The 25425-nt window shown below is 39.3% G+C and overlaps 1 protein-coding gene and 2 pseudogenes across 1 annotated transcript; all 3 read left to right on the forward strand.

The window, feature by feature from the left end:
• The first annotated feature begins 2086 nt into the window (after positions 1-2086).
• Positions 2087-7980, forward strand: LOC139475367 (uncharacterized; annotated as a pseudogene).
• A 1836-nt stretch (positions 7981-9816) lies between these two features.
• Positions 9817-15183, forward strand: LOC139475368 (uncharacterized). Its single transcript, XM_071258589.1, has 5 exons — positions 9817-9826; positions 10956-11306; positions 12839-13195; positions 14252-14358; positions 15013-15183. The coding sequence occupies exons 1-5, from the start codon at positions 9817-9819 to the stop codon at positions 15181-15183; spliced, it is 996 nt and encodes a 331-aa protein (XP_071114690.1).
• An 805-nt stretch (positions 15184-15988) lies between these two features.
• On the forward strand, positions 15989-24765 carry LOC139475369 (uncharacterized; annotated as a pseudogene).
• Positions 24766-25425: the final 660 nt, after the last annotated feature.

The raw sequence follows: 25425 nt of genomic DNA on the forward strand, positions 1-25425 counted from the left end.
CTAGTATCTTCATTACATCACATTCCTGGTATCGTCATTACACCACATTCCTTGTATCGTCATTACAGCACATTCCTAGTATCGTCATTACACAACATTCCTAGTATCCTCATTACACCACTTTTTTAGTATCATCATTACACCACATCCCTCGTACCATCATCACACAATATTTATAGTATGAAAATTATACATCCCAAATATCATAATAATACCACTATATTGTATGAAAATTACATTTCTACCTGTAGTGGTGTTGCACAACATTTTTAGGAGTGTCACTATACCACATGATTATGTCACATTTCTAGGAGGTCACTATACCACATGATTATGTCACATTTCTAGGAGTGTCACTATACCACATGATTATGTCACATTTCTAGAAATGTCATTCTACCACATTATTATGACACATTTCTAGTAGTGTCACTTTACCACATGATTATGTCACATTTCTAGGAGCGTCTCAATACCACATGGTCATGTCACATTTCTAGTAATGTCACTATACCACATAATTATGTGACATTACGAGTAGTGTGACTATAGCACATGATTATGTCACATTCCTAGTAGTGTCACTATAGCACATGATTATGTCACATTTCTAGAAGTGTCACTATACCACATGATTATGTCACGTTTCTAGTAGTGTCACTATACCAAATGATATGATTATGAAACATTTCTAGTAGTGTCACTATACCACATGATTATGTCACATTTCTAGTAGTGTCACTATACCACATGATTATGTCACATTTCTTGTAGTGTCGCTATACCCCATGACTATGTCACATTACTAGTTGTGTCACTTTACCACATGATTATGTCACAGTACTTGTAGTGGAGTTTTATTAGAATTACACCATGATCCCTGTAGTGGAATTACACCATAGTAGTAATAGTGACATTACACCACATTCCTAGTAGTGGAAGTAAACCACATTTTCCTAGTAGGAACATTAACCACAATGTCAGTAGTGGAATTACACCACATTCCTGGTCGTGGCATTACGCTACATTCCTGGTCGTGGCATTTCGCTACATTCCTGGTCGTGGCGTTACGCTACATTCCTGGTCGTGGCATTACGTTACATTCCTGGTCGTGGCATTACACCACATTCCTAGCACAGGCATAACACCACATTCCTAGCAGAGGCATTACATCACATTCCTAGCAGAGGCATAACACCATAATCCCACTATTTGCTTTACACCACATTGAGACATTTCACCACATTCCACATTAATGCCCTTTTACAATATTCCTATCAGTGGCACATCACCCCATTCCTCTTGATGTCATTTTACCACATTCGCATGCAGTAGTGGCATTACGCCACATTCCCAGCTTTGCCATTTCATCACATTGCTATTAAAGGCATTACACCACATTCATAATAATGCCATTCATGACATTCCTAGTAACGGCTTTACACTACATTCCCTGTATTGTCATTTCACCACATTCCTCGTACCGGCAGTACATCACATTAAAAAAGTGGCATTTCACCCACATTCCTTGTAGTAGCATTTCACAACATTCCCACGAGTTACAAGAATTGTGAAATTGTTATGAAAGAACTGATCACCATATTACCAAAAATATAGTACAAGACTTAGTGCAACAATGCACCGATGCAATAACTTCACCCTGTCACCGACATACCCTACCCATCACATCCACAATATGACCAGTACCCTTACACTGTCCCACACAGGCTACACTGGCACTATTGCCTGTCTCTATATACCTGCACACAATCGCCAGTACACTACATGTACATGTTTGACTACTAAGTCAAAGCCTATCTGTAAATACTTTATTCAATTTCAGTATCACTTGAGGCAATAGGAAATCAACCTGCTCAAATATGGTTTTAGGAGAATGTGGGAGGTTTCCTTTACAACTCACTTACATGACTAAAGTAATTAACTATTGGTGCAAACTCTTACATCTTCAACCCCACAAATTACCTTCCCAATGCTATTTAATGCTTAAATCTTTAGATGATGTTGGGCGGGTAACTTGGGCAACTAAAGTTAGAAATATTTTATTCCAATTTGGGTTTGCTTTTGTATGGCTCTATCAAGAGGTGGGTGACTATAAAGCTTTTATTCTCCATTTTAAGCAAAGGCTCAAAAATAATTTACAGCAATTCTGGAATGCTTCTGTAAACTCTTCTCCAAGATGTGATCTGTATAAGCATTTAAAATCCATGTTAAATGTTGAAAGGTACTTGCCATGTCCACTCCCTACCCATTTAAGAATTGTTTTTACTAAATTCAGATGTTCAAATTTTAAAATAGCTTTAGAAACTGGCAGATATAGTAAAACAGACCGTTCACTCAGATTCTGTAACTATTGTAGAAGTATGGGAGTTAATGTCATTGAGGATGAATTCCATGTACTCTTTAATTGTAATTTATATTCTGCCCTAAGACAAAAAATACCCTGTTAATCTTCCTATGCCTACTCATTACAGTAATTCTCATGTAATAAATATTCTTAGTAATTATTATGAGTAAACATTATTCCTAGTTTGTAAATTCTTATATTATGCTCACAAAATAATTAATGATAAATTCTGTGTCCTGTAAATGTCATGCTCACATGTCTGTAATTTGGGCCATTGGCCTTTTACTGAATAAACATGTCTGTCTGCATTACACAACATTCCCACGAGTTACAAGAATTGTGAAATTGTTATGAAAGAACTTATTTCCACATTACCAAAAATATAGTACAAGACTTAGTGCAATAACTTCCCCCTGTCACCGACATACCCTACCCATCACATCCACAATATGACCAGTACACTAACACTGTCCCACACAGGCTACACTGGCACTATTGCCAGTCTCTTTATACCTGCACACAATCGCCAGGACACTACATGTACATGTTTGACTACTAAGTCAAAGCCTATCTGTAAATACTTTATTCAATTTCAGTATCACTTGAGGCAATAGGATGCCGCGGCACCACAGTGACACTACGATGTGATTCAAACAGTGTAATATACATATACAACATATATGCTCTTGCCAAGAAAACGACTACAAACTGCCCAACAAGTGGCACAGTTGGCAACGGAGGGCCAAAGTGAACTCACAGTTCTGAAGACTGTAAGATGTCCTACACAGGTGAAAGTGTCACCACGTACCACGAGCGATGTTCAGGGAGGCACATATGTGAGGGCCCGATTACATCCCAAGCTACAACATGCAGTAGGAAAGATTTCTCGTCTCAATCAAACTACATGTTGTTTAAATATCAGTGTATAGCAAGTGAGTACCAATAGAGTAGAAAATTTAATACCTCGCATGTGTGTCGGCGATAGGAAATACATGTATTTAAAACAAGTTCAATATGACAACACTGGAATTTTGTAACAGGTGTACATATAACTACATTTATAGCCGCAATTGACGACCTGTCATAAACTTTCGGAAGCTTCCATACAAAAAATATCTAATGGCGTATGCCAATATGGCCAAAATACTACAATGCTATTCCTACATAACTGTGACAAAAACAATATAATTCAGCAAAATCATATCCGTGTCTCGACTTCTGACGCTAATGTCAAATTCTAGCCAACCTCTCTCAGGATATATGTTAAATTGTAAGGTATTTGCGTGATCAAAATTCATTGTGTATTTGCGTTTATCTGTGTTGCTAATTGCAGTCTCGGACATCACATCATTTTCGGAACATAAACAAATAAGAGGAAAGGCTGTTTCCATCTGGAATGTTGGGTATCCGGATTCAGGAATAGTCAACAACGCCGACAACGTATGCAGCGTCACATCATCCAATAGTACCTCCATAGTTGTATCAGCGTTAGACCTGAATCTTACACATAACGCCTCAGGACGTTGTCAGCAGCAAATGGTCATCGTGGACGGTCCAATTCACAGATTCACTATTCACAGAGTTGACTGCAACAATAACAGTTACTACAAGGCTAGTACCTTGTACACTAGCAGGTCTTATTTCGTAAGAGTCCACTTAATTATAGACAATAACTTACCAACCAAGGCCGGGCGCTTCTGGGTTCAGTTTCACGGTAAGAAATACCAAGTACTTAAATTGTTGAGTGGTCGCACTGATGGTAATGCTGTTTTCACGAAATGTCATCACTTATGCCTTGTATATCTAAACATTAAATCCATTTGGAAATGATAAAATTCAAAAATTGGATAATCCGGTGCATGTAGAACACTTCAACGATTACTGCCTGTCCGGAAGTGTTCAGGGTATAACGGGTTCTTTCCGTTGACATATCCAGAGACACGTGAAGATCCGGGTTAGAATATATGTTCAGTTACCCATGCTTGCCGTAAAAGGTGACTATGCTTGCTTTGTGGCGTCATAGAATTCATTGTCCGTGTCAGTTGGTGACGTAACTATATACCCGGTATGATTTATATACAGCTTGAAACACAACGCCATCATAGAAATAGGATGTGGGACATCAGCCAGCACAACAGCCCCGCACGCGCCAGTGTGTCCCGAAACAACAACAACGACAACGACACCAACGTCTCCAACATTGCTGCAATGTGGTACACCCGTGGCCGTCCATCAATCGGCAGATGGTATCATGCATTAATACACACGCAACACAGGAATGACATACTTAAGAACTACTTTAATTTGCTAAATCATTCCCAAGGTACAAAGGTATTTCGACGGATCAAACGCGCCCTACACCTACACTTGCACCATTCCTTCTGTAAAGGAATATAATCGTTAAGTGTAACAGGTGAACAGTACGCATGTTTACAGGATTCCCTTAACGTGTTACTAGTGAGGAATATGATTTCATGAATGTTCGAAATAGTTCGCCATACAATCATTGTGATATGCCGTGTGTTCAAATTGGGATGATACACAGTTTACTTTCTTCATAGTTTGTATTGAGGAGATTTGATAGCAAATGATTGAATAGTATGTTAATGTTGAATTCAAGACATTGTCAGAGTGTGCAAGTCTAGTTGAAATATTGATGTACCTAAACAGAAACTATTATATATGACATTTCATACGCCATTGCCTTACAGACACCTTGAACCCTGGAGTAATAGCTGGTGTCGTTATAAGCGTGTTGGTCTGTGTCATGCTGTTGCTAATAGCAACACGGATTGTGTGTAGAAGGGTCCTGAAGAAGAACAAGGTTCGTACATGTATTCCTCTGAGATGTACTAAGATCAAGAGATAGGACAGTACTTGAGTGAGACGTCTGCACAATGACAAGATGGCCAGGTGTAGCCTAGAAACGCTACTGTGTGCTACTTGTATTGGGTGTAAAGGTACAGTGCTATCGTATCTGTAACAATATACCAGACGCACGGATTATGGACTACAGTCCGTTTGGCTCCAAATCAGATCGATGAATTGCAAAAAAAGGAAATCAGAATGGGGAATAGTTTATTAAATTTCATTACGGTACACGACAATGAATACCCTGTACCCAACAATATCTGCAGTTTGTTATTTCTATACCCATCACTGTAGAAGGTTGTTTAAGAGACTTTTACTTTGTTATGTGTACAAGTGGACATCTTGAAAAAAGAGGGCAAAACGGCAGTAGGAACAGTGCAAACACTCACGTGCTACACAAAGGTACAGGGAATTAAAACATACGAGGGGTCGTCTCATGATAATTTTATTCGCAATATGACTCGTTTATGTCAAGGCCGGCGTCGTCGGAATTACTTGTGACACTGATGATGGTCACAACTATAGGTGGGACTGTTGCTTGCTTGAAGTCCATCACATGACCAGTATCTTGACTCTATCTCGTTTTTAATTACGACTTTGGTAACGCAACGCTGCCATGTTTCCACTGTTGAGGGATTCATTTACTGGCCTTTCAACATCCCACAATTTAAACGTTGTGTTTAATCGTCCAACGTCACCTTTGACGATACCCCATATTAACTCTATTGGGTTCAGATCGCAGTTGTAAGGGTGAGGTCGTAATACGGCGTAACCTTGACCTTTGATGTAGTTGTCAACAATATACACGGGCTCGGCTTTGTTAGATTTGGCGATTTCATAGAGTTGTGGTTTTGTAGCCCTGGAAGGTAAGGTCATATTCATCCGTTGCAGCTATGTCACCATATCTCCTTTAGGCTATAGGACGTCTGGATCCTGCATACTGTCATACGGTGCATTGTCCGTGACGATGAAGGATTTGGCAGGCAAAGCAGGAACCAATTTTTTGTTACCCACCTTGCCGTTCATTTCTGTGTGGTTTTCCCTGTTGTCCTTGGCCTTGGCTCAAAAGGGAGAAAACACTGACTAGCACAGCCAGCACTGTGAGCGATAAATCGTTCACCCTCTCTCATTGGTAACTATCTCCTGGACGCCTTACCCACCGGGTAACCAATGACTGCTGACTGTGTGAGAGGCATTTCCCCATGTCTCATCCATAAAAAAACAGGCTCATATCCTTCTTCACGTTTCTGCTTGGTCTTTCGAAGATAATGATTTCGGAGACGAAAGATGTCAAACTGTTCACATAGCAGCCCTTTTGTCACCACTTATCTTTTTGCATCTGTAGATAAGGATAGGGTTTTAGCTGAGACTAAGGAGTAATCTCAGGTGACTATATTCGAGCTTAGGGCTCTCCTCTAACAGTAGAGACATAATCTATGTATTAAACTGCTCCAAATGTGGGAAACAATATGTAGGTGAAACAATACGACATTTCTGCATTATACTCAAAGAATATGTTTCCGATATCAACCTGTCAAAACCTGTCGCGAAACACTTTAATTCTGTAGGACACTCAACCAGAGACCTACACTATCAAATCATACAACAGCTAAAACGATTAAACGATTGTAACGATTAAATCATGTCCAGTTTTAATGTATTTCTTCAAGAGTTTTAGTGACATGTACTTATTCTCTGAATGCAGTTTAACAATTGCTCGCCTGGCTTGATTTTCTTTCTGAAACCTGTCTAATTTATCGACCTTACATGGTTTTGATATGTTCTCCGTCTGACTGCAAGAATCCCGTCGACGGACAACATTTCGCAGCTTGTGAGGAGACATACAAAGAGCTTTAGAAGCTCGTTTCAAGTATTTATTAATGGCATAAAATGGTCTTTCTGCTTCATATTAAAAGAAATCAAACACCTTAAAAATCATCTATTTTACATCACCTGATTGGCGCATTTTGCAATTCATTGTTCTCATTTGGAGCCAGACTCTAATTTAAGGGACACTCTGGCATTATTGCTACCAAGAGAATAGTTATAATCATTTGTTTATCAAAAGATAGCGGGCGAGAGTTTCAACTCATAATTAAATAGTAGATAGTATGCCAGCAACATAAAATATATTCGCTGTTTATATTTACCATGAATGAAAACAGCGAAGGTAGAGGAGATCTCCGTCGGTGAACATGTTGCCACCAAAAAGTACTGATTAAAGCGACGTTAATAAATCTCACCAACATGTCTTAAACATACGTACCGTATACGCAGTATCCTTCATGTTATTGTGTTATTACTGTTCTAAAGACGTATACTTGTTCCTGCAGATGAAAGTTGCAAACAAGGACGGGGGTTTACTCGATTCTGAGTTTGCTGTTCATGTAGCCCTTGGTATCACCAGCACAGCCCCTGCCGCCTCCCTGTATCCTAGTAAGCCACGACGACTGACACCAGTAGGGCTTCCACAGAAAGGGTTAACGTCAGGGGGCACAGGAAATGTCCCATGGAGCACCATCAGTTCAATGGCTCCAACTGCATCTATTGTCAAACACATGTCTTCAGCAGTTGGTAAAACAAATAACCACATCAAATCACCACAGCCTGCATCTATTAAGACTAACGTGTTTGTTATAACGAGAGAGGTCATGGGTCAACAGGGCAAGGTGACCTCAAACAACTTCAAACACAATCTGGAAAAATGGAGAAAAACGTCAAAACAAATTGAATGTTCATGTTGACGTTAAGGTTGAGCACTGCGAGCCCAGAGTTGATCCTAAAGTTAGTGTACGTGGTTTAGTGGCTAGGGCTCCCAATTGCAGAGGATGTTCGCTTCCACTGCTGACAGGAAGTGCTGGTTGACGTATCAAATCCAGAATAAGCCAGGTTATAACCATGCACAATGCTTATACTGTCAAACCCATACCTAGGCCTGTCACAGGCGGCCAATAACCCCATTGTGTAAATCCGATGCTTTAAATAAGTCTAAAACTAACGGTGCGTTGTATTTCTATCGTCAGGAGTTCATTGTGTGAAATTATGTTTGTTTCAGAAGATAATGAATGGAAAAACGGCAAGTTGTAAAAGGTGATGATTGTTTGTTAAATGAAACTATTACACAGCAGAAATTCCAAGCATTCAAATGTACAAAATATAACCACTATACTTATCCCATGTTTCTCTTAACCGTTCGCAGACACAGTTTAACATTAATTCAGGTATACGTAGTTATCTTTTTACAGTTGAGGCATGTACTTAGGGACACCTACAATGTAATTGGGCTACCTATTTGCTTTTCACCTAAAATCGCTAACGGCGACTTAACACAGTTTCATATTAACAGAATCATATGATCAGCAGAGCCTACATGTATGTATATTCAATCATATGACTATGACTACATTGTATGTGTTTACAGAGTATGGTGTGATTTACCACAGCAGCAACACTACCTGACAAGTATATAGCTCTGCGTTGTTAGTTGCGGTAAAACATGTCAGCTACGCTTCTAGTCTTTTTTGCAATCACATGATGACTTTAGTATTGGTTGACAAAAAGAAAGCAGTGGCTATATATATTTGCTTACAAAGAAATGTATTTCACTTCACTTCGAGACAAGATCAGTGTTCAGTTACAATTGTGGTAATGAATTCATTTTGCTTTTATGTTGCCTTGCCGCTATATTTACACAATGCAGGTACGTGCACTACTTTATCTGATTTTTTACATGTCTGTAAAATTACCTCACGTTATGTGATGTATAAAATCGTTAAATGAATTGGCTTTGAGAAAATATTTAATTGATGTTATTGCTGGCGAAGCGCTTAAACATTGATGTTATATGTGGACAAAAGATACATTTGTAATCGGGTTGTGTATACATCTGTCTGCATCTGTAGTGTCTTAACGAAATGGTTACAGAATCATGAGAGTGACATCCTGGTGCACATTTAACGTTACAACATTCTGGAGTTTAACCATCATTTGGTACATGGCAGATGTTTCCAGACGTAAACTTGATTTTATATTACTCGTATAACGATAATAATCATATTGATCTCAGATATATATTATCAGAGGAAAATAATATAAAGCACTATTTGAGAAGTAACGCACGACAAGGTGATATAACCCCTGACACTTGGTTTAGATATTTTAAGAATTTATTAAATCCAGATTTTAACAGAGATGTAAATGAATTTGATAAATCAGTTCAGGAATTTTTAGATTCCCATTCATGTCAACATTGTAATTATATGCCTTTTACTGACCAGCTCTTATCAGGTGAAATTACTGGAAATGAAATTAAACAAGATTTAAATGGGTTAAAAGTGGGTAAAGGATGGTATACCCCCTGAATATCTGAAAAGTATAAAAAAAAATCATAAACCCTTATCTTAGGCAGCTTTTTAATAAAATTCTAGATACTGGTGTTTTTCCAGATTCCTGGAATATAGGAATGATTATTTTTCTACATAAATCTGGAAACATATCTGATCCAAGCAACTATCGAGGTATTTCTCTCTTAAACGTGACTGGCAAATTGTTTTCTGTTGTAATTGAAAACGTATTAGAACATGGTTAGATGTGAATGACCTGTTATCAGAATCCCAAGCTGGATTTAGACCCAACTATTCTCCATCAGACAATATATTTATTCTTCAATCTTTGTGTACAAAATATCTTATTAAACCCAAAGGCCGTTTTTATTGTGCCTTTATCGATTTCAAAAAGGCTTTTGACTATGTGGAAACAATTTATGAACAATTCTTGATATGAATATGATGTGTCAATTGGAAATCAGACAGGTGCATGTATATAGCCATCATATTATTGCACAATAAACTTAAATCTAGGACGTAAAAATAGTCTCGTGCAGTTTTTCAGTTTGCATCATTTTGCAAGGTTTAAAAATGTGCATTCGTCGCCAAATTAGGGCAGAGTGAGAAGTCACATTGGGTAGAAAGCTACCTTCATTTGCATTTCAAAATGCACGTCAGCATTATTTAAAGACGAAAAAACACGACGTGACACAAAATGTCGTCGGCGGATATAACTCTGTGAAACACACGTAGACGGGTGTAGTGCCAATATTTTAAGCAGCATCAATCTGGGATTCGAATCCACGATTAGCGGCTCCTTACGGCACCTTCCGGCACCTTCCGGCGCCATATCATATATATCTCAACCAAACTAGTTCTTTATAGAGTACGATACGCATTGGGTTCATAGGTAAGCAGTTGACAGACGAAGCAGTACTGCAACAATATAAAATCTCCACATCGTTTGCGCGAGAGATCACCAGTTTAGATGAGGTAAATGTACGGAACGAGTGCGTGAAGAAAGTGTTAGGATGCTGGACATTGTAGCCCCGGTGCGGATTTTAATTAACCCACTAGCATTTACATGTGGCACTGTATCTAGATATTCTCTATGGAATTATTCGAACACTGTAATATAATATATTGTATATCACCACTAATTTTACATCTTCGTTCAACAAGCACTTGGTACATATCCAAGAGACTTTTATTCTCCCGGAATCCTTACTATGGAGGTTACTACATAACGGGCTACGACACATATCAAGAATAAAACTAGATGCAGACCTTTGCAGTTTCTAACTCAAACAACAAACAGTCAAAACTGTTTTTTCGGGTACCAATTTCAAACATTATATGTTCTGTCCCAAGCTGTTTGAAGTGCGTCATTTCAGATTCGTTTAAGGCAACCGGATGCTATGGTTCTCACCAGTTGCTAAACCTATCATGCTCAAGCCACGAGGTCATCGCCCTGGACAACATATGGGCAAATGCAAAAAACAAGTCCACTAACTGTACTGAAGGTGACGCAGTTGCCCTCCCGCCGACAGACCCTTGCTGTAAGGCCAATGCTCAAGATTGCAAGATGGACTACACAGGTGCAAGTGTCCCTGAATACCACAAGGCTTGTTCGGGGGTCTCTACGTGCGAAAAGGAGAGTTCATGGCAGGACACAAATGAAGTATGTGGTTCGGATTTTCTAACGTCATCAAACTATATGGACATTGAGTATCACTGTATAGCAAGTAAGTCTAAATACAAAGGATATGTTACTACCATAATTATACCTGTACGTGGGTATATGTACCACTGTTTACGTAAATATCTATTTTGCAATATATAGAGGTTATCAAGCGAGTGTGTTTGGGGATGGTAAATATCCTGCATTAGGAATAAACATTGTATTTAGCGAGCCTTGGCGAGCTAAATACATAGTGTTTATTCCTAATACAGGATATTTACCATCCCCAAGCACGCAAGCGTGACAACCTCTTTATCATATAATGTCATTCTTTAATTCTGTGCTTCAAAATCGCTTTCCCTCTCTCACAAACATTACCGAAACATTGCGAGTTTTCCTGGAATGCGCGCATTAATATATATTACGTCATAGGGTAAGTGATGTGTCAGTCGGACAGTGACAGTAGCCAATATAGTTCCAACTGAAATCTGCTTCTTATACAGTGGCGAAGCAACATATACGCAAAACAACAATTGTTTTTGTTTGCCTTTCGCGGCAATCCATCGGTCTGTCCGCTAGAGTAACTGCCCTTTGTCAAAGGGTAGCTACTCTAACCCTAGTCTATGAAACGTCACGGCCACGGTCAGACGTTGTTGACAGTCGGTCTGTCATAACGTTAAGAAGTGTAGTCAGATGTACACACAGATCCAACTATTTTAATTTGTGGAGAAGGTTTCAAGCCGCAGAGGTCTACAAGCACAGATATGGCTACTGATCCCGCTTGGCTAGGCCTCGTGCCCTCGCAAAATTGTTTCGAAATTTATATCTCCAAAGTTGCCAAAACTTATAAAATGCCATAGCTTCGTCACAGTTAGACACTTATTTTCAGTATATTAGACTGTTCTTTTGATAATGATAGCAATTATCCCTGTAGTTTATCCAGATTCCCGATGGTTAATTCTGACTCGATCGCCAAATGACGAGGGCGACGCCATGTTTGTTTATAAACAGTGAAAGTAGTCCCTACTTGACCTTTGATATTTGCATCTTTATCCGCATATGACCCCAACGGATATCGTTTTTATCCGTTGGCTTTATCCTGCCGAGAAACCTACCCATTATATGATAAATAGATATATAGGTACAAATAACGTATTTGGTATATGTGAGTGGGTATTGTTTTACGCCGCTTTTAGCAATATTCCAGCATTATCACGGCGGGGGACACCAGAAATGGTCTCACACATTGTACCCATTTCGGGAATCGAACCAGGGTCTTCGGCGTGACGAGCGAACGCTTTAACCACTAGGCTACCCGACCGCCCCATTTTGGTATATGTGCTATTCATTGTGATCATTCCGTGCAGGGTATGCTTATCATTATTCCAGGGGCGGTGGGGCAGCCAAGTGGTAAAAGTGTTCGCTCGTCACTCCGAACACCCAGATTCGATGTGTCACATGGGAGGACGCCTCTTTCTTGTCTCCCTCGCCGTGTTATTGCTGGGATATTGCTAAAAGCGGCGTAAAACCATATCCTCTCACTCACTTACTGTAATTTAGTTCAGATGTTTAAAAGTCAAGTTTATTGTATTGCAGCCAGTGGTATTGTACACATTCCGTCACATAACATGACCAACGGGTCGACAGTTTCAATCCAAAATGTGGGATATCCGACATCAGGGCCACTTGGCAGTGCCGGGATGTGCAGCATCACCGCGTCGCACAGTTCAAACATAGCTGTGTCATTACTGCATCTGAATTTTACACGTGACAAATATAACACCTGTCAGCAGTACATTGACATATTGGATGCTAGTTCTTGTGAAAGAATAGATTGTCGAAACAATACCAACTACAATTCTGGTACCATTTACACAAGCAGGAATCATTTCATAAGCCTTAACTGGACGAATCAGCACACCAACTCCGGGCGATTATGGATTCAATTTACAGGTTAAGTACACACTGCTAAAATAAGGTACATGTATAACGGAGTGTCATAAACTATTTGTGGAAGGGTAAACAACATCCCTAACTTCAAGCCATGCGAACTCTACTGAGTCTCCTAAACACCCATGCATTGATGTATGTTTCTGTGGGCTTTACAGTTTTGTCTGGTATATGTGATGATACGCATATGGGTAGATTTGTATCGGCCTTGTAGATGTACATTTCATCGGCAATGACGGAGTGCATGAAACATTGCTACTAGCTTAAAAATGTATTATGGGTGTAATTCTTAGGGAGGGTGAGTGTGTGAGTTAAGTTCAACGCCGATTTGAACATTATTTCAGTTAAATCATATTTACGACCTGGTCAATGTTTAGGTGAGAACCCGAACTGATGCAGGTCTTAGACATTTGACTTTGGTGAACCCCACGACCACGGGTATCATGCCAAGAATGATAATCTGGAAGGACAGGGATTCGAACCCACGATAGTAGATTTTGGGCACTGCCAATTGATTCAAGTCTATTCTTAAATCTCTAGCTAAATATTATATGTAATCTATATTTTTATACAGCAACAAACTACCAGGCTAATTTAGAGCTACGATGCCGATCCTCAGCAACTGTGGAAGAGCCGGGTGTGTCAACGTTTCCAGGTACGAGTATGGCGATTATTATAATTGCGGTGACAGTCTCGAATGTCCCCGAATATGTGGACACAACTACAACACTGATCACGTCGCTATAGACATGGTATGCTTCCGTGTTTCGTCGAATACTTCTTAACAAATGCAATGAATATGACACGTTATGTTATATGCTTTGTAAGTATCATTACATACTATGTCACAGTCTCTCGTACTTAATTAGTTAAGTTAATTGTCATCTTATCCTGTATTCTGTATACCTCTTGGATTCAAAGCACCGTTCAGTCTCATTTCACCCAAATGAGACAGAACTTACTTACGGATTTCAACTTACTTGTCATTTGTTCCTCATAAGTCAACTCTGTCCTAAATGAGTTTAGAATGCCACCTAAGGCATCACTCTTCCTCTTCAGGTGTCATGAGTCTGGCGGAGGCAGCTGGTACAGGTATAGGCGTCGTGGTGTGCGTCATGCTACTTCTCACAATGATGTATGTTCTGTATAGCAAGAAGCATCAGCTGGTAAGTATCACCTCCGTGCATATTTGGAATTGTAAAGCTTCTTAAACGACAACAATGTCCTCATACAACCCAGCCAGTAAATAAGGAGAAAGACGGAAAATTCCGTATACGTCATCAAAACAACACTTAGTCTTGATGTAAACTGTTCGTATTATTGAGGATGACCGGTCATATTAAACTGATATCGACGAGTGGATATTCTTCGTTAGTAGTTATAACACAAAGGAAGAAATCAGGAAAAACACCTACCATAGCAAAGAATACATGACATTGTATTACATCATTATACTTGCAATGTATGTTAATCTACGATGCTTATACAAATACGTGCTGCAAGGAGGCAGTCATTTTTCTAAATCGGTATGTTGTTTATACCAATAACTTTAGACACTGGCAACAATCTTGAACGCAACTTCATACCGCGATATCTTATTTTCTTTACATTGCAAACATTGTTTGAAACCCTGGTCTTAAAGCCTAATGGAACAGCCAAATTGTCCATGATATCTTCCATCAAGAACATCTTGTTATCCTACCATGTCCCCCATTCAGTGCGCGCAACGAACAGCTGAAAGATTATTGATGTGTGGTTGTAAGCACATACTCCATACCTTTCACTTGTTGCTATTACAATGCTTATGCTGGTGATTACAGATGAAAATTGCCAACCACGGTGGAGATGGCCCAGATTCCGAGTTTGCTGATGCCCTTGGTGTAACAGGAACAGATATGAGCAACACAGCTCCAGCTTCTGTCATTCCGCCAAATCCACGGCGACTAGCACCAATAGAGGTTCCAGGCACTGGATCGTACATGCATCTTTGATAACCAGTTCAGAACTGCTATGACCAGTCTTTCTTCTCAGACACATGTTGCAGACAGGTTTCAATAGTAAAGCAACTCAACCAAGGTTTATAGATTAATTTATAAAGTGATATACTTTAAGCGAACGTATTAACCACGAGGCTACCCCACCGCCCAGAACAGGTATAGAAATGTATATGCTTACCGTCCTCGCTAAAGTCCTTCGTTTATATCTCCAATGATGCCTATCCTTGTGTTAAAGTCCTCGGCTACACCCAAGTCAGACACTGATATTCAGTATCGCACACTATCATTTAGTGATAACAATTATTCCAGTAATTTGTCCGATTGTCAACCTTGACTTCATAGCCGATAGACAAAGGGAACGCCATGTTAGTAAACATGTACCTCCCTCACATTTAATTTGTATATTTATCTGTAAATGACCCCGACGGATGGCGTTCGTATCTGTTGGCATTATCATGCCAGGAAATCTCTTTATGTAAAATAACGTGTTTTGTCAATAGATTCAACTGTTTCTTGGCATCATACAATGGCTGGGCAAAAAGTTCCAAACCTAACAAACAAAACCAACAATTGTGAAAGTGTTTTTCATTTCATTTTTCAACATAATCTCCCTGCTTTACAATACACTTCTTTTTTTCGATAGTGAAGCTTCTCAATTCAAGCCAATTTCTCAAGCTACCCTGCAAAAACCCATTCACGGCAGCTTTGAGGTCATCGTTGTCGCCATTGCGTTTTCCACGAAGGTGTTCTTACAGTTTAGGAGACAGGTGGAAATCACTTGGTGCCAGGTCTGGCGAGTATGGAGGGTAAGGAAGCTCCAGCAGTCAGTATTCCTCGCCGCCTTTCTTTGACAGAATCTTTCAGGCGGTGACGCAAATCAGCGTAGTCGCACCGGAAATCGTCTTTTGACTTTCAAAGTAATCAACAAGGATCACACCCTTTGCATCCCAAAATACAGTGGTCATAACTTTCTTAATTTGATCTTGAAGAGTTGAATTTATTTTGTGCCGCAGAGTGTATGGTGCCATTCCATGGATTGACGTGTTGACTCGGGATCACAGTGGTAAACCCATGTGTCATCACCCGTTACTAATCTCTTTTTGAATTTGATAAAATCCTCCTAAATTATCTCTAAATGTTCTTTGGCAATTTCAGTTCTTTCTTTCTTGAGATCAGAATTTGGCAACCGACGAGCAGATATCTTTTTCGTCTGTAAATGTTCATGAATAATCTTTCGATGGATCCATGGCTTAGACCTGTGTCTTCCTCAAGTTCAGCAATGGTAATACGTCTACCTCAGAGTATTAGATGAATCCTTGATTGAATCTTCATTGATGGAAGATGAGGGACGTCCAGACCTCGGGTCATCATCAAGGCTAGTTCCCCAAGCTTTAAAATGAGCTGCCCAACGTTTAACAGCGGAAGGGCTAGGGCACTTATCCCCGTACGCTTTTGACATGCGGTGATATATTTCTTGGGAGGTATTTTTCTCTAAAGTCAAAAACTTGATGACTGCCCTGTACTTGTTCCTCTCCATTTCTGTGTTCATTTGGTTCAAATGGGCGTCACTAATATACAAACGGCCTCAACAGACCAAATACACTTGTAATCCACAACAAACAATGTACTATATAGACTACAGTAAACTACGGTTATAACGAGCTAAAGGGACTACTAATTTTAGTTCGTTATAACCTTAATTCGTTATAAGCATATATACAGTATAACAACAGCAAATAGTCGGGACTAAAATGTTAGTTCGTTATATCCGTTAATTCGTTATAAGCGAGTTCGTTTTAACCATGGTTTACTGTAGTTCACTTTGTTATGGCCCATAGTTAAAAAGTACAGAGGCTTAGAACTTTTTGACCGGCCCTAGTATGATATATCTGCTCAGTATTTACCACCGTCTCGAGATGTGTACATTATTCGCGTACCAAATGTTGTCACTGTCATATACTATTCGGTGCTAGTGGTGATCTCTTTGTATTAAATACGTTGACTCGTGTACTCTCTTCCGTTTGAGCATAATGCACACAAATTCCATCTACGAGAGGTATAAAATTTCAGTAATTTGTCTGAGTCGCTCGTAATATAGCGAGTACTCTCGAGGCCAATCTTCACCGGAAGTGTGATTTAAGATTACCTCCCTTTATTGTTATTGATAAACACAAGAAAATCTTGAACGTTACATAAGTTCGGGATAGGAAAACTTTTAGTAGGGTAACTGTACCAATATAAGACATTCGACGGTCACAGATTCTAGACATTCGTGAGTGCACTGGATTATATTATAGCGCCTGCTACTTATTGCTGCTGCCACTTATTTGCTTCTGCATTGCCTTTTTGTGATTGTAAACCTCAAACTGTGTGTTTCAATAAATTGTTGATTATTCACTGATCTTGTGTGGTTATTTACTGATGTCACAAGTTGGTTAACCTCTACATTTCCATTTGGAAATCACCCTGTATAACATGATGATTCTGTTTCTCATGGTTCACATTGTAATAGATGACTGTTCATGTTCATAGATGATCGACATTCAAATTACAGTGCAACGTGAAATCCTTAAACTTAAATCCCTTAATTACTAAATTGATATGAGTGACACTGCTATTTCAAATACTTTAACATTTAACACAACTATGTACAATCCATAACGTGTATTTGGGAAGATTGGTAGGAGTGGAGGAGGGGGTGGGGGGTGGAAATGGTTGGGGCATAGGCAATGTTGGAAGGTCAAAACATTGACGCTGAAACATGATGGTTCTTACAATTACTATTACATGCAATTTGGGTTTTCACAAGGACGCGTGTGACTAGTGTTGAAACAAGTCCGAAGGAGCTTGACGTTTACTTTATGAATTACTTTATGAAATATTCCTATTGCATTTTCGTTATTCAGTCTTATATATCAACAGAACCTTCCTATTGGCTTCCTAACAAGGCTGCATAACTTAAACGTAAAGACTCGCAATCAGGAAGTTTCCATATGTGTCACACCCTTTGGCTGCCCACAGTCGGGTATTTAAAGTACCCCCACTGACGTATGGGCTTCCTGAGCAGAAGGGGGGAGAAGGTAATCGAACTTAAAAACGATCTTGATATTTGAATAAATGAATATCATTGTACTTCATTTTATGAGACCATGCAACACATTCTGTAAAACATATGAACTAATACTGTATGTTTTAAGGTGAAAATATTCAGTGTCGTTATGTCATAAGAATATGAAACAAAATGAACTACCATCATAAAAAGGTAGATTTACCACTTACGAGGTGACACTATTTTCTATCACACTGTACGCCACGTTAGTACAACTCAGGATTCCTCGTGAGAGGCATGACTACGTAAAAAGAGGACATTGTACTGAGTGTTCAGTGTTATAGTGTGACGTGGTTCCTATGTAATTATCACCGGCGGTTATTGCTTATGAGAACTAGATCACAAACGTGGCTTGATAGATATGTACATGTGCGTGTAAAGTGTGGATTCTAAAATTGACTTGATTCAATAGTTAGAAAAAAACCTGAAAATTCTGCCAAGCCAAGTTCTCCGTGTTTTTCAATTGGCGAGTAGCAGATACCACAGGGACTGTATTTCAGCACTGGCATCAGCAGCCATGGTGTGATCTCCCGAGCTGACGTCAGCATAGTACAATGTACACCATAGTTTCAGTTATTACAATTTGCTTCAGCTTGTAATACAATTAATCACAGTTATATTACAATTCTCCGCAAATTAAACCGCGAGACCGCACCAGTCGCAAAGTTAAAGGCGATGGTTTACAGTGACATTAATATCCTTTTGCCACACAATTGATATTGAAAACAATGTACTTCCTTATCCGACTTTGATCATGCATTAGAAATGATGCCTATTGGCGTTTCAAATCAATCGTGAACCCTATACAAAATGACGCCTTACAGTTATTTTCATAACACATTTATTATATTTAGACACGGTTTGAATAAATTGATAATTAATAAGGCAGTTAATTAGTTTTTAAGAGACACAGAATACACACCAGATACGTTTGATACTTTAATTTGCACAATGTAGGTGTCAAATGTATTATCGTTTCTTGTTTTCGTGTCAGACCATATCTGATTTCAGTCTTTTGTATCGCCATCGTTTGTTAGGGAACGTATTTTACAGTTGAACTAAGCTCTGCATATACACCACACGATGGCGTTGCTTAACAACAGCGAAGGGTTCCCTCCCACAGCGTCAAACAAAAAGAAGTTGAAACAGTGGGGACGTCAAAATAGGTCAAAACAAATGAAGGACACATACAGGACATATACAAATGTTACTTTTGTGTGTACGTACACTATATTCTTTGAGGGAATCATTGATTCTGCAATCAAACCCGTATATTGTGGCGTATAGATGATAGTGATAAACGGTGACTGTATATACAGTTGTCACCTACCACGTTTCCCTCTGTATCATTTGTTCATGTGTGACATTGTCACCGGGTCGTTATTTTTCTCGTGTCAAGGCCTAGTGACCTCTCCGCTCCCCTGCTTTTCCGACACCCCTCCGACAAAGTCCGGCGGTCGTCATTGGGCAGTTTCATTACTTTCCGTGTTAGGGAAGTAGTAGCCCAACTATTTCATTCTCGTGTGATCTGATGGCACTCTCAAACCAGGTATTGACTTCATGTATGTTATCTCTTATATGTTCACTACCTTATTCGTGTATAGAAAAAGTTTTTGTAACTATGACTTTCAAATATAAGGTGAATTTGTATGTACACTCAGATATGCCTCATGTATTTATGATCATTTCACGTATATTACGGTACGTCAGCATTATAAAAAAACACGAAGTGACACAAAATGTCGTCAACATTTAAAGTTTTGTTCAATACACGAACTCGAGTATGTCGCCCACAATGTAAGGATCATCTATCTGGGATTCGAACCCATGATCAGCGGCTCCTGGATCGTCGAAGGGACGCAACTATGCATAGCGCATTGAGACTTCATAGACTGTTCCGTTTACCTAAATTAGTTTCTTATTGGTAAGCATATGTTTTATAATATGTGTGTAAGTTTTTGACGCAAGATGAGATGAAATAGAGTTTAACATCGCGTTTCAGATAAATGCACTTATATACGATAAGTACGATGTGTTAACGTCTTTTGGACGCGGCCGGGGAATCGAATCACCAACCTTCCGCTCTTCGACGCTCTATCCACTAGACCACGGATGCAGTGTTTGACCTAAGAAGCAGTGCTACTACAATTTAGAATGTCCGCATCGCTAGCTCTGGTGATGCCAACACAAGCAGTTGATGGAATGAATGAATGATGTTTTAAGATGATAGCAGCAAGGTTACACATATGGACCTCCCGATTATAATTTTAATCGACCCACTAGCATCTGCATGTAACCCTGTATAATAGATTATCTGAATTAATTATTTAATAATTCGTTCGTTCGTTCGTTCGTTCGTTCGTTCATTTATTCATTCATTCATAATTTGATTCATTCATTAATTCATCTGGCAACAAACATAGGGTAATTGTGCTGATGAGACATATTCTCCGGGAATCCCAAGTATGGATGAGTTTGGAGTTAAACTACATAACGGGCTATGACAAATGGTTCAACACATATCCTGAAAACGGATTTTCGGCGTCATTTCGTCCGAACAGTGTTTTATAGTTAAATAGTATTACCTTGTATGATACTCTCGTGTATATAGTCTTGAAACTGTAGGATTGTTATAAAGGTGTAATGATTATGACTTTACATTTCTACACAGACTATTAAATACTAGCTCAGCGTTCGTAGTACACAAGTTGTGTCCATACCCAGATTACCCAGATTACTGATAGGTATAGAAATACATCTCCGTAGGAATTAAGAAACACGAAAATAATTCCCTTCACTGAAATTGGACCCATTGCTAGTTAAAGTCACAGACACAACGCACCGGTCACAATTTCACAGGAAAACTAGTTGCAGACTATTGCAGACTATATACGCAACTCAAGCAACCAAACAATCAACACTGTTTCAATTACGTAGACACTGTGTCTAAACCTGTTTCAAGTGCGTCATTGTAAAACGTGTATGATACTTTTCAGACTCACGTAACGCATCCAGATGCTATGGTGCTACGCTACATCTATCATGCAACACCGACAACGAGGTCATCGCCCTAGACAACATATACGCAATTGCGAAAAAAAGTCTTCTAACTGCCCTCCAGGTGGTTCAGCAGTTAACCACACATTGGCACAATCTTGCTGTGAAACCTTTGTTAATGATTGCAAGATAAACTACACGGGGTTAAGTGTTTCCGATTACCACAAGGCATGTTCAGAGTCATCTCATTGCCAAAAGCCGGCTGCATGGCAGACTACAGCGTCATGTGGCTCGGATTTTCTATCACCATCAACTTATATGGAAATCGAGTACCACTGTGTAGAAAGTAAGTATGAGTACAAAGTACAGTTTACAGCCATATACATGTTTGTGAGTATATGAAACGTAGAACATAAGGTTTGTGTAACACTGTCTACATCATGGCTCCTTTTGCCAGTTGGACAATGTTAACAGTAGTACAAATAACGGATTTGGTACGTGTGATGTCAATTGTGATCATTACTTTCTGTATTGTTACGATCACGTTTTCAAAAGACACCTAATCGTACGTGTATTGTATTGCAGACAGCACTGTACGCATTCCGTCACATAACATGACCAACTGGGCGACAGTTTCAATCCAAAATGAGGTATATCCGTCATCAGGACCACTTGGCACTGCCGATTTGCGCAGCGTCACAGCGTCGCACAGCTCAGCCATTGCTGTGTCATTACTACATCTAAATATTACCTGTCAGCAGCACATTGACATATTGGATGGTAGCTCTTGTGAAAGAATTGATTGTGGACACAATACCAACTATATTATAGTTCTGGAACCGTGTACACCAGCATCAACCATATCATACATGTGCGTGTAAATTTCTCTGTTTCCGCGCGGTTTCGGATTCAATTCAATGGTAAGAAATCAAGTACGTGAACACTCCAGTTGATCTGCTGGTTGTATGAAGTGAAACTCAATCATAATCATCCGAATGTATTAAACCTTGCGACTGCACTATAAAATGTGTTTCGATCCAAATACAAACCTTAACGCCGTTTTCGTTCCATGATTTAAGCACGTTTAGAGGCCTAATCGGTTTAAAATTGCAAACATGTTTACAATATTTATACAACATGTACACGGTATTTAGATTGATGACTGTCATTTATCATCCAAAACTGGCTCCCACAGGAGATATCGCTTGGATTAGATCAAGCGATATCTACACTGTAGATATCGCAGCAATGAGATTACATCACAATGCTTTGCAGACCATTGAGACGTCACCGGTTACCATGACGTCACAATCAATTGACATCACTAATGGCTCTGCTACTGGAGCTGTAAGCAGTACTTGTTACACTGAAAACACTGCTAATTATTGTCTACAAATTGAAAAAGTTGGAAGAATGATGTTTGATGATAAATAAAATCTCCCCCTCGTGTCTTTTGATGTCAAATATATCAACACTCGTTGATAAAAGTGGCAAAAATCCTCGGCAAGCCTATGAATTTTTCCACTTTTATCAACTCGTGTTGATATATTTGATATCAAAAGACACGAGGGCGAGACTCTCTTTGTCTGGTAATATTGCCAAGAATTATCTAGCCTAGAATGGTGATGGTGTGGAAGAAAAATGGACCATAGATGTATTACAATACAAACACCAAGGGTTTTAAAGTTCAAATAAATACTTATTTACAACCATTGAGTTTTATATGCTGCTGCATTTATAAAAATGAAAACAATATTTAGTTAAGTGAACAGAATATAAGATAAGAATAGTTGAAGCGATCGATCTCCTCAACTAAAGAAAATACTGGAACAATATCACAAAGTTATGATAAAATTTCCAAGGCTCGTCATAACTTTGATATACCGATTTATGCCATAGCATATCTGCTGTTAACAAAGTTACGTACGTTCTGTTAAGCCGCCAAAGAAAACTTATTCTGGAATGCACACACCTATGTATATCGGATGTTTAACCATAATAAGATTTTAGACACAATGCTTGACATGTATAGGGCATACATAGGCCTCCTCGTGTACATATTGAGTGTTCAGTGGGTATGTAGCTAGATCTTAACCTATCGCATGTGCTTTCAAGCTTAACATGTTTAAACACACAAAACGTTTCAACATTTTAGGTGTTAATGTTTCCGAGTACCACAAAACCTTTCAGCATTTTAAAAACACAATTCACTGCACACAGATGCCTGCGGCTAAACGTGTCTAGCAGCATGTATGTAATACACAATTTAGCAATAAAAATAATATATAGCTGTAGGGTAGCTCTGATTTTGTCGATCTAAATCCTAATTGTATCATATTGTCATACAGCGTCAAACTCTCATGCGAGCGTAGAACTTCTATGTGGATTGTCAAATGTGTTATTGTTTTTTGTTGTTGTTTTTTGCTGTGAGTGTCATTAAACAATGACAAGAAACAGGAAAAGGTTTCTGAACATATCAATGGCTGTATGCATGTCATGGTTGTTGCGTTATCTATATGACGCATGACGATATTCCGAACGGTAGGACATGGTGTCAACGAAAAGGAACGAGACCCTTCCTGTGGAGGAGATTTTCAATACAGGTCCATACTTCCATGTAACTTACACAACTACATAAAAAACATACATGGACCTTTTCACGCTTGTAGTGTCTTTATTTATATTTTAAACAGAATGGAAGAACATTTCTTACCCTTTGGGTTTATCAGCTGGACAAACTGATATATTGTAAAATTGCCTAGGTTGCGGTGTTCACGAAACATGTCAACTCTCCCTTTCTCCATTGGTATCTGTAACAAGCTTCTTTACATATAAATGATAATAAAAGGTTGATGTCTCGGGTCGAAAAACCAGCGAAAAAAGTCGCGGTCTAGCGATCATACCGTTCCCGCGCTTTAATTGTTCACTATTCGGCAAGGTCCGGCAGTCATCGTTGTCCAGTGTTTTTGCATTCCTTCTTAGAAAATTAGTTACCCGTACATTTTATTATCTAGTGATTAAATGTCACACTTTTATCATGTATTGATTGGATATGTGTAATTTCATATATGTTTGCTAATTTATACGTGTATTGGCAAAGTTCTTGTACCTTGAGTTAAGGGTCTTCTCCCATTAGTAAGACAGCTCAGTTGTGAGACACCTTAAAACAACAATGTCATACCTGGTTGCACATGTTAATCAGGTAATTAACCCCTATCATGAAAAAATGGACTTGTCTTATTATAGACAAAAGAAATGACTCAAGATGCTTGATACCCTCTTTTACTTTATTTCATTCAATATTTTAATTCATCCATCCCTTAAATCCATTGTTTTAACATATTCTCCACTTAGAGTTCAGTTATAGTTAATATCACAGTTCACATCACAGTTCACATCGAGGTTGTCACACTGACACAACCTTAATCCATCTTCAGAAGTTTGCCAACAGCATCCAAGAACTGGAGTAGTGTCTTGACACCCTGGGATAGCTGATCCTTCAGTCTGTAAAGTCGACTGTCAATCTCCTTGTACACACGCTTTCTTGCTGGCTGGGGGCGGTCGGGTAGCCTTGTGGTTAAAGCGTTCGCTGGTCATGCCGAACACCCGTGTTCGATTCCCGACATGGGTACTATGTGTGAAGCCCATTTCTGCTGTCCCCCGCCGTGATATTGCTGGAATATTGCTAAAAACGGCGTAAAACCGAACTCACTCACTCACTCATTCTTGCTGGTGGAGCTGCACCTAGGTCTAACTGAGATAGCTTGGTCTTCTCAGATTTCTCAATCTTCTTGATGATCTCGATGACCCTGTAGAGATTAGGATGACGATGATTCAGCGATGCATTGGGGCGACTGTGGAAACCCTCCAGGTAGTTGTTGGTCCTTGGGCCGAATTTCTGATGATGGTCCCACAGTGAAAGAGGGAATCTGGCTTCATAATCCACCCAGTTTGTGACTATGTAGTCGTTGAATTCGTCAGCATTCGGTACATCGGGAGACTGATTCATGGAGTCAATCCATACATCCTGAACCTGTTGAAGAGGCAGCAGAGGCAAGGCAGCAACTCGTCGGATCCACTGTTCCACAAGGGGGTTATTTCTGTATCCAACATGGGTCTCTCTCCAGGGT

The sequence above is a fragment of the Haliotis cracherodii genome, unplaced genomic scaffold (genome assembly GCF_022045235.1).
Source record: "Haliotis cracherodii isolate W230 unplaced genomic scaffold, xgHalCrac1.p SCAF_3, whole genome shotgun sequence".
Taxonomy (NCBI): Eukaryota; Metazoa; Mollusca; class Gastropoda; order Lepetellida; family Haliotidae; genus Haliotis; species Haliotis cracherodii.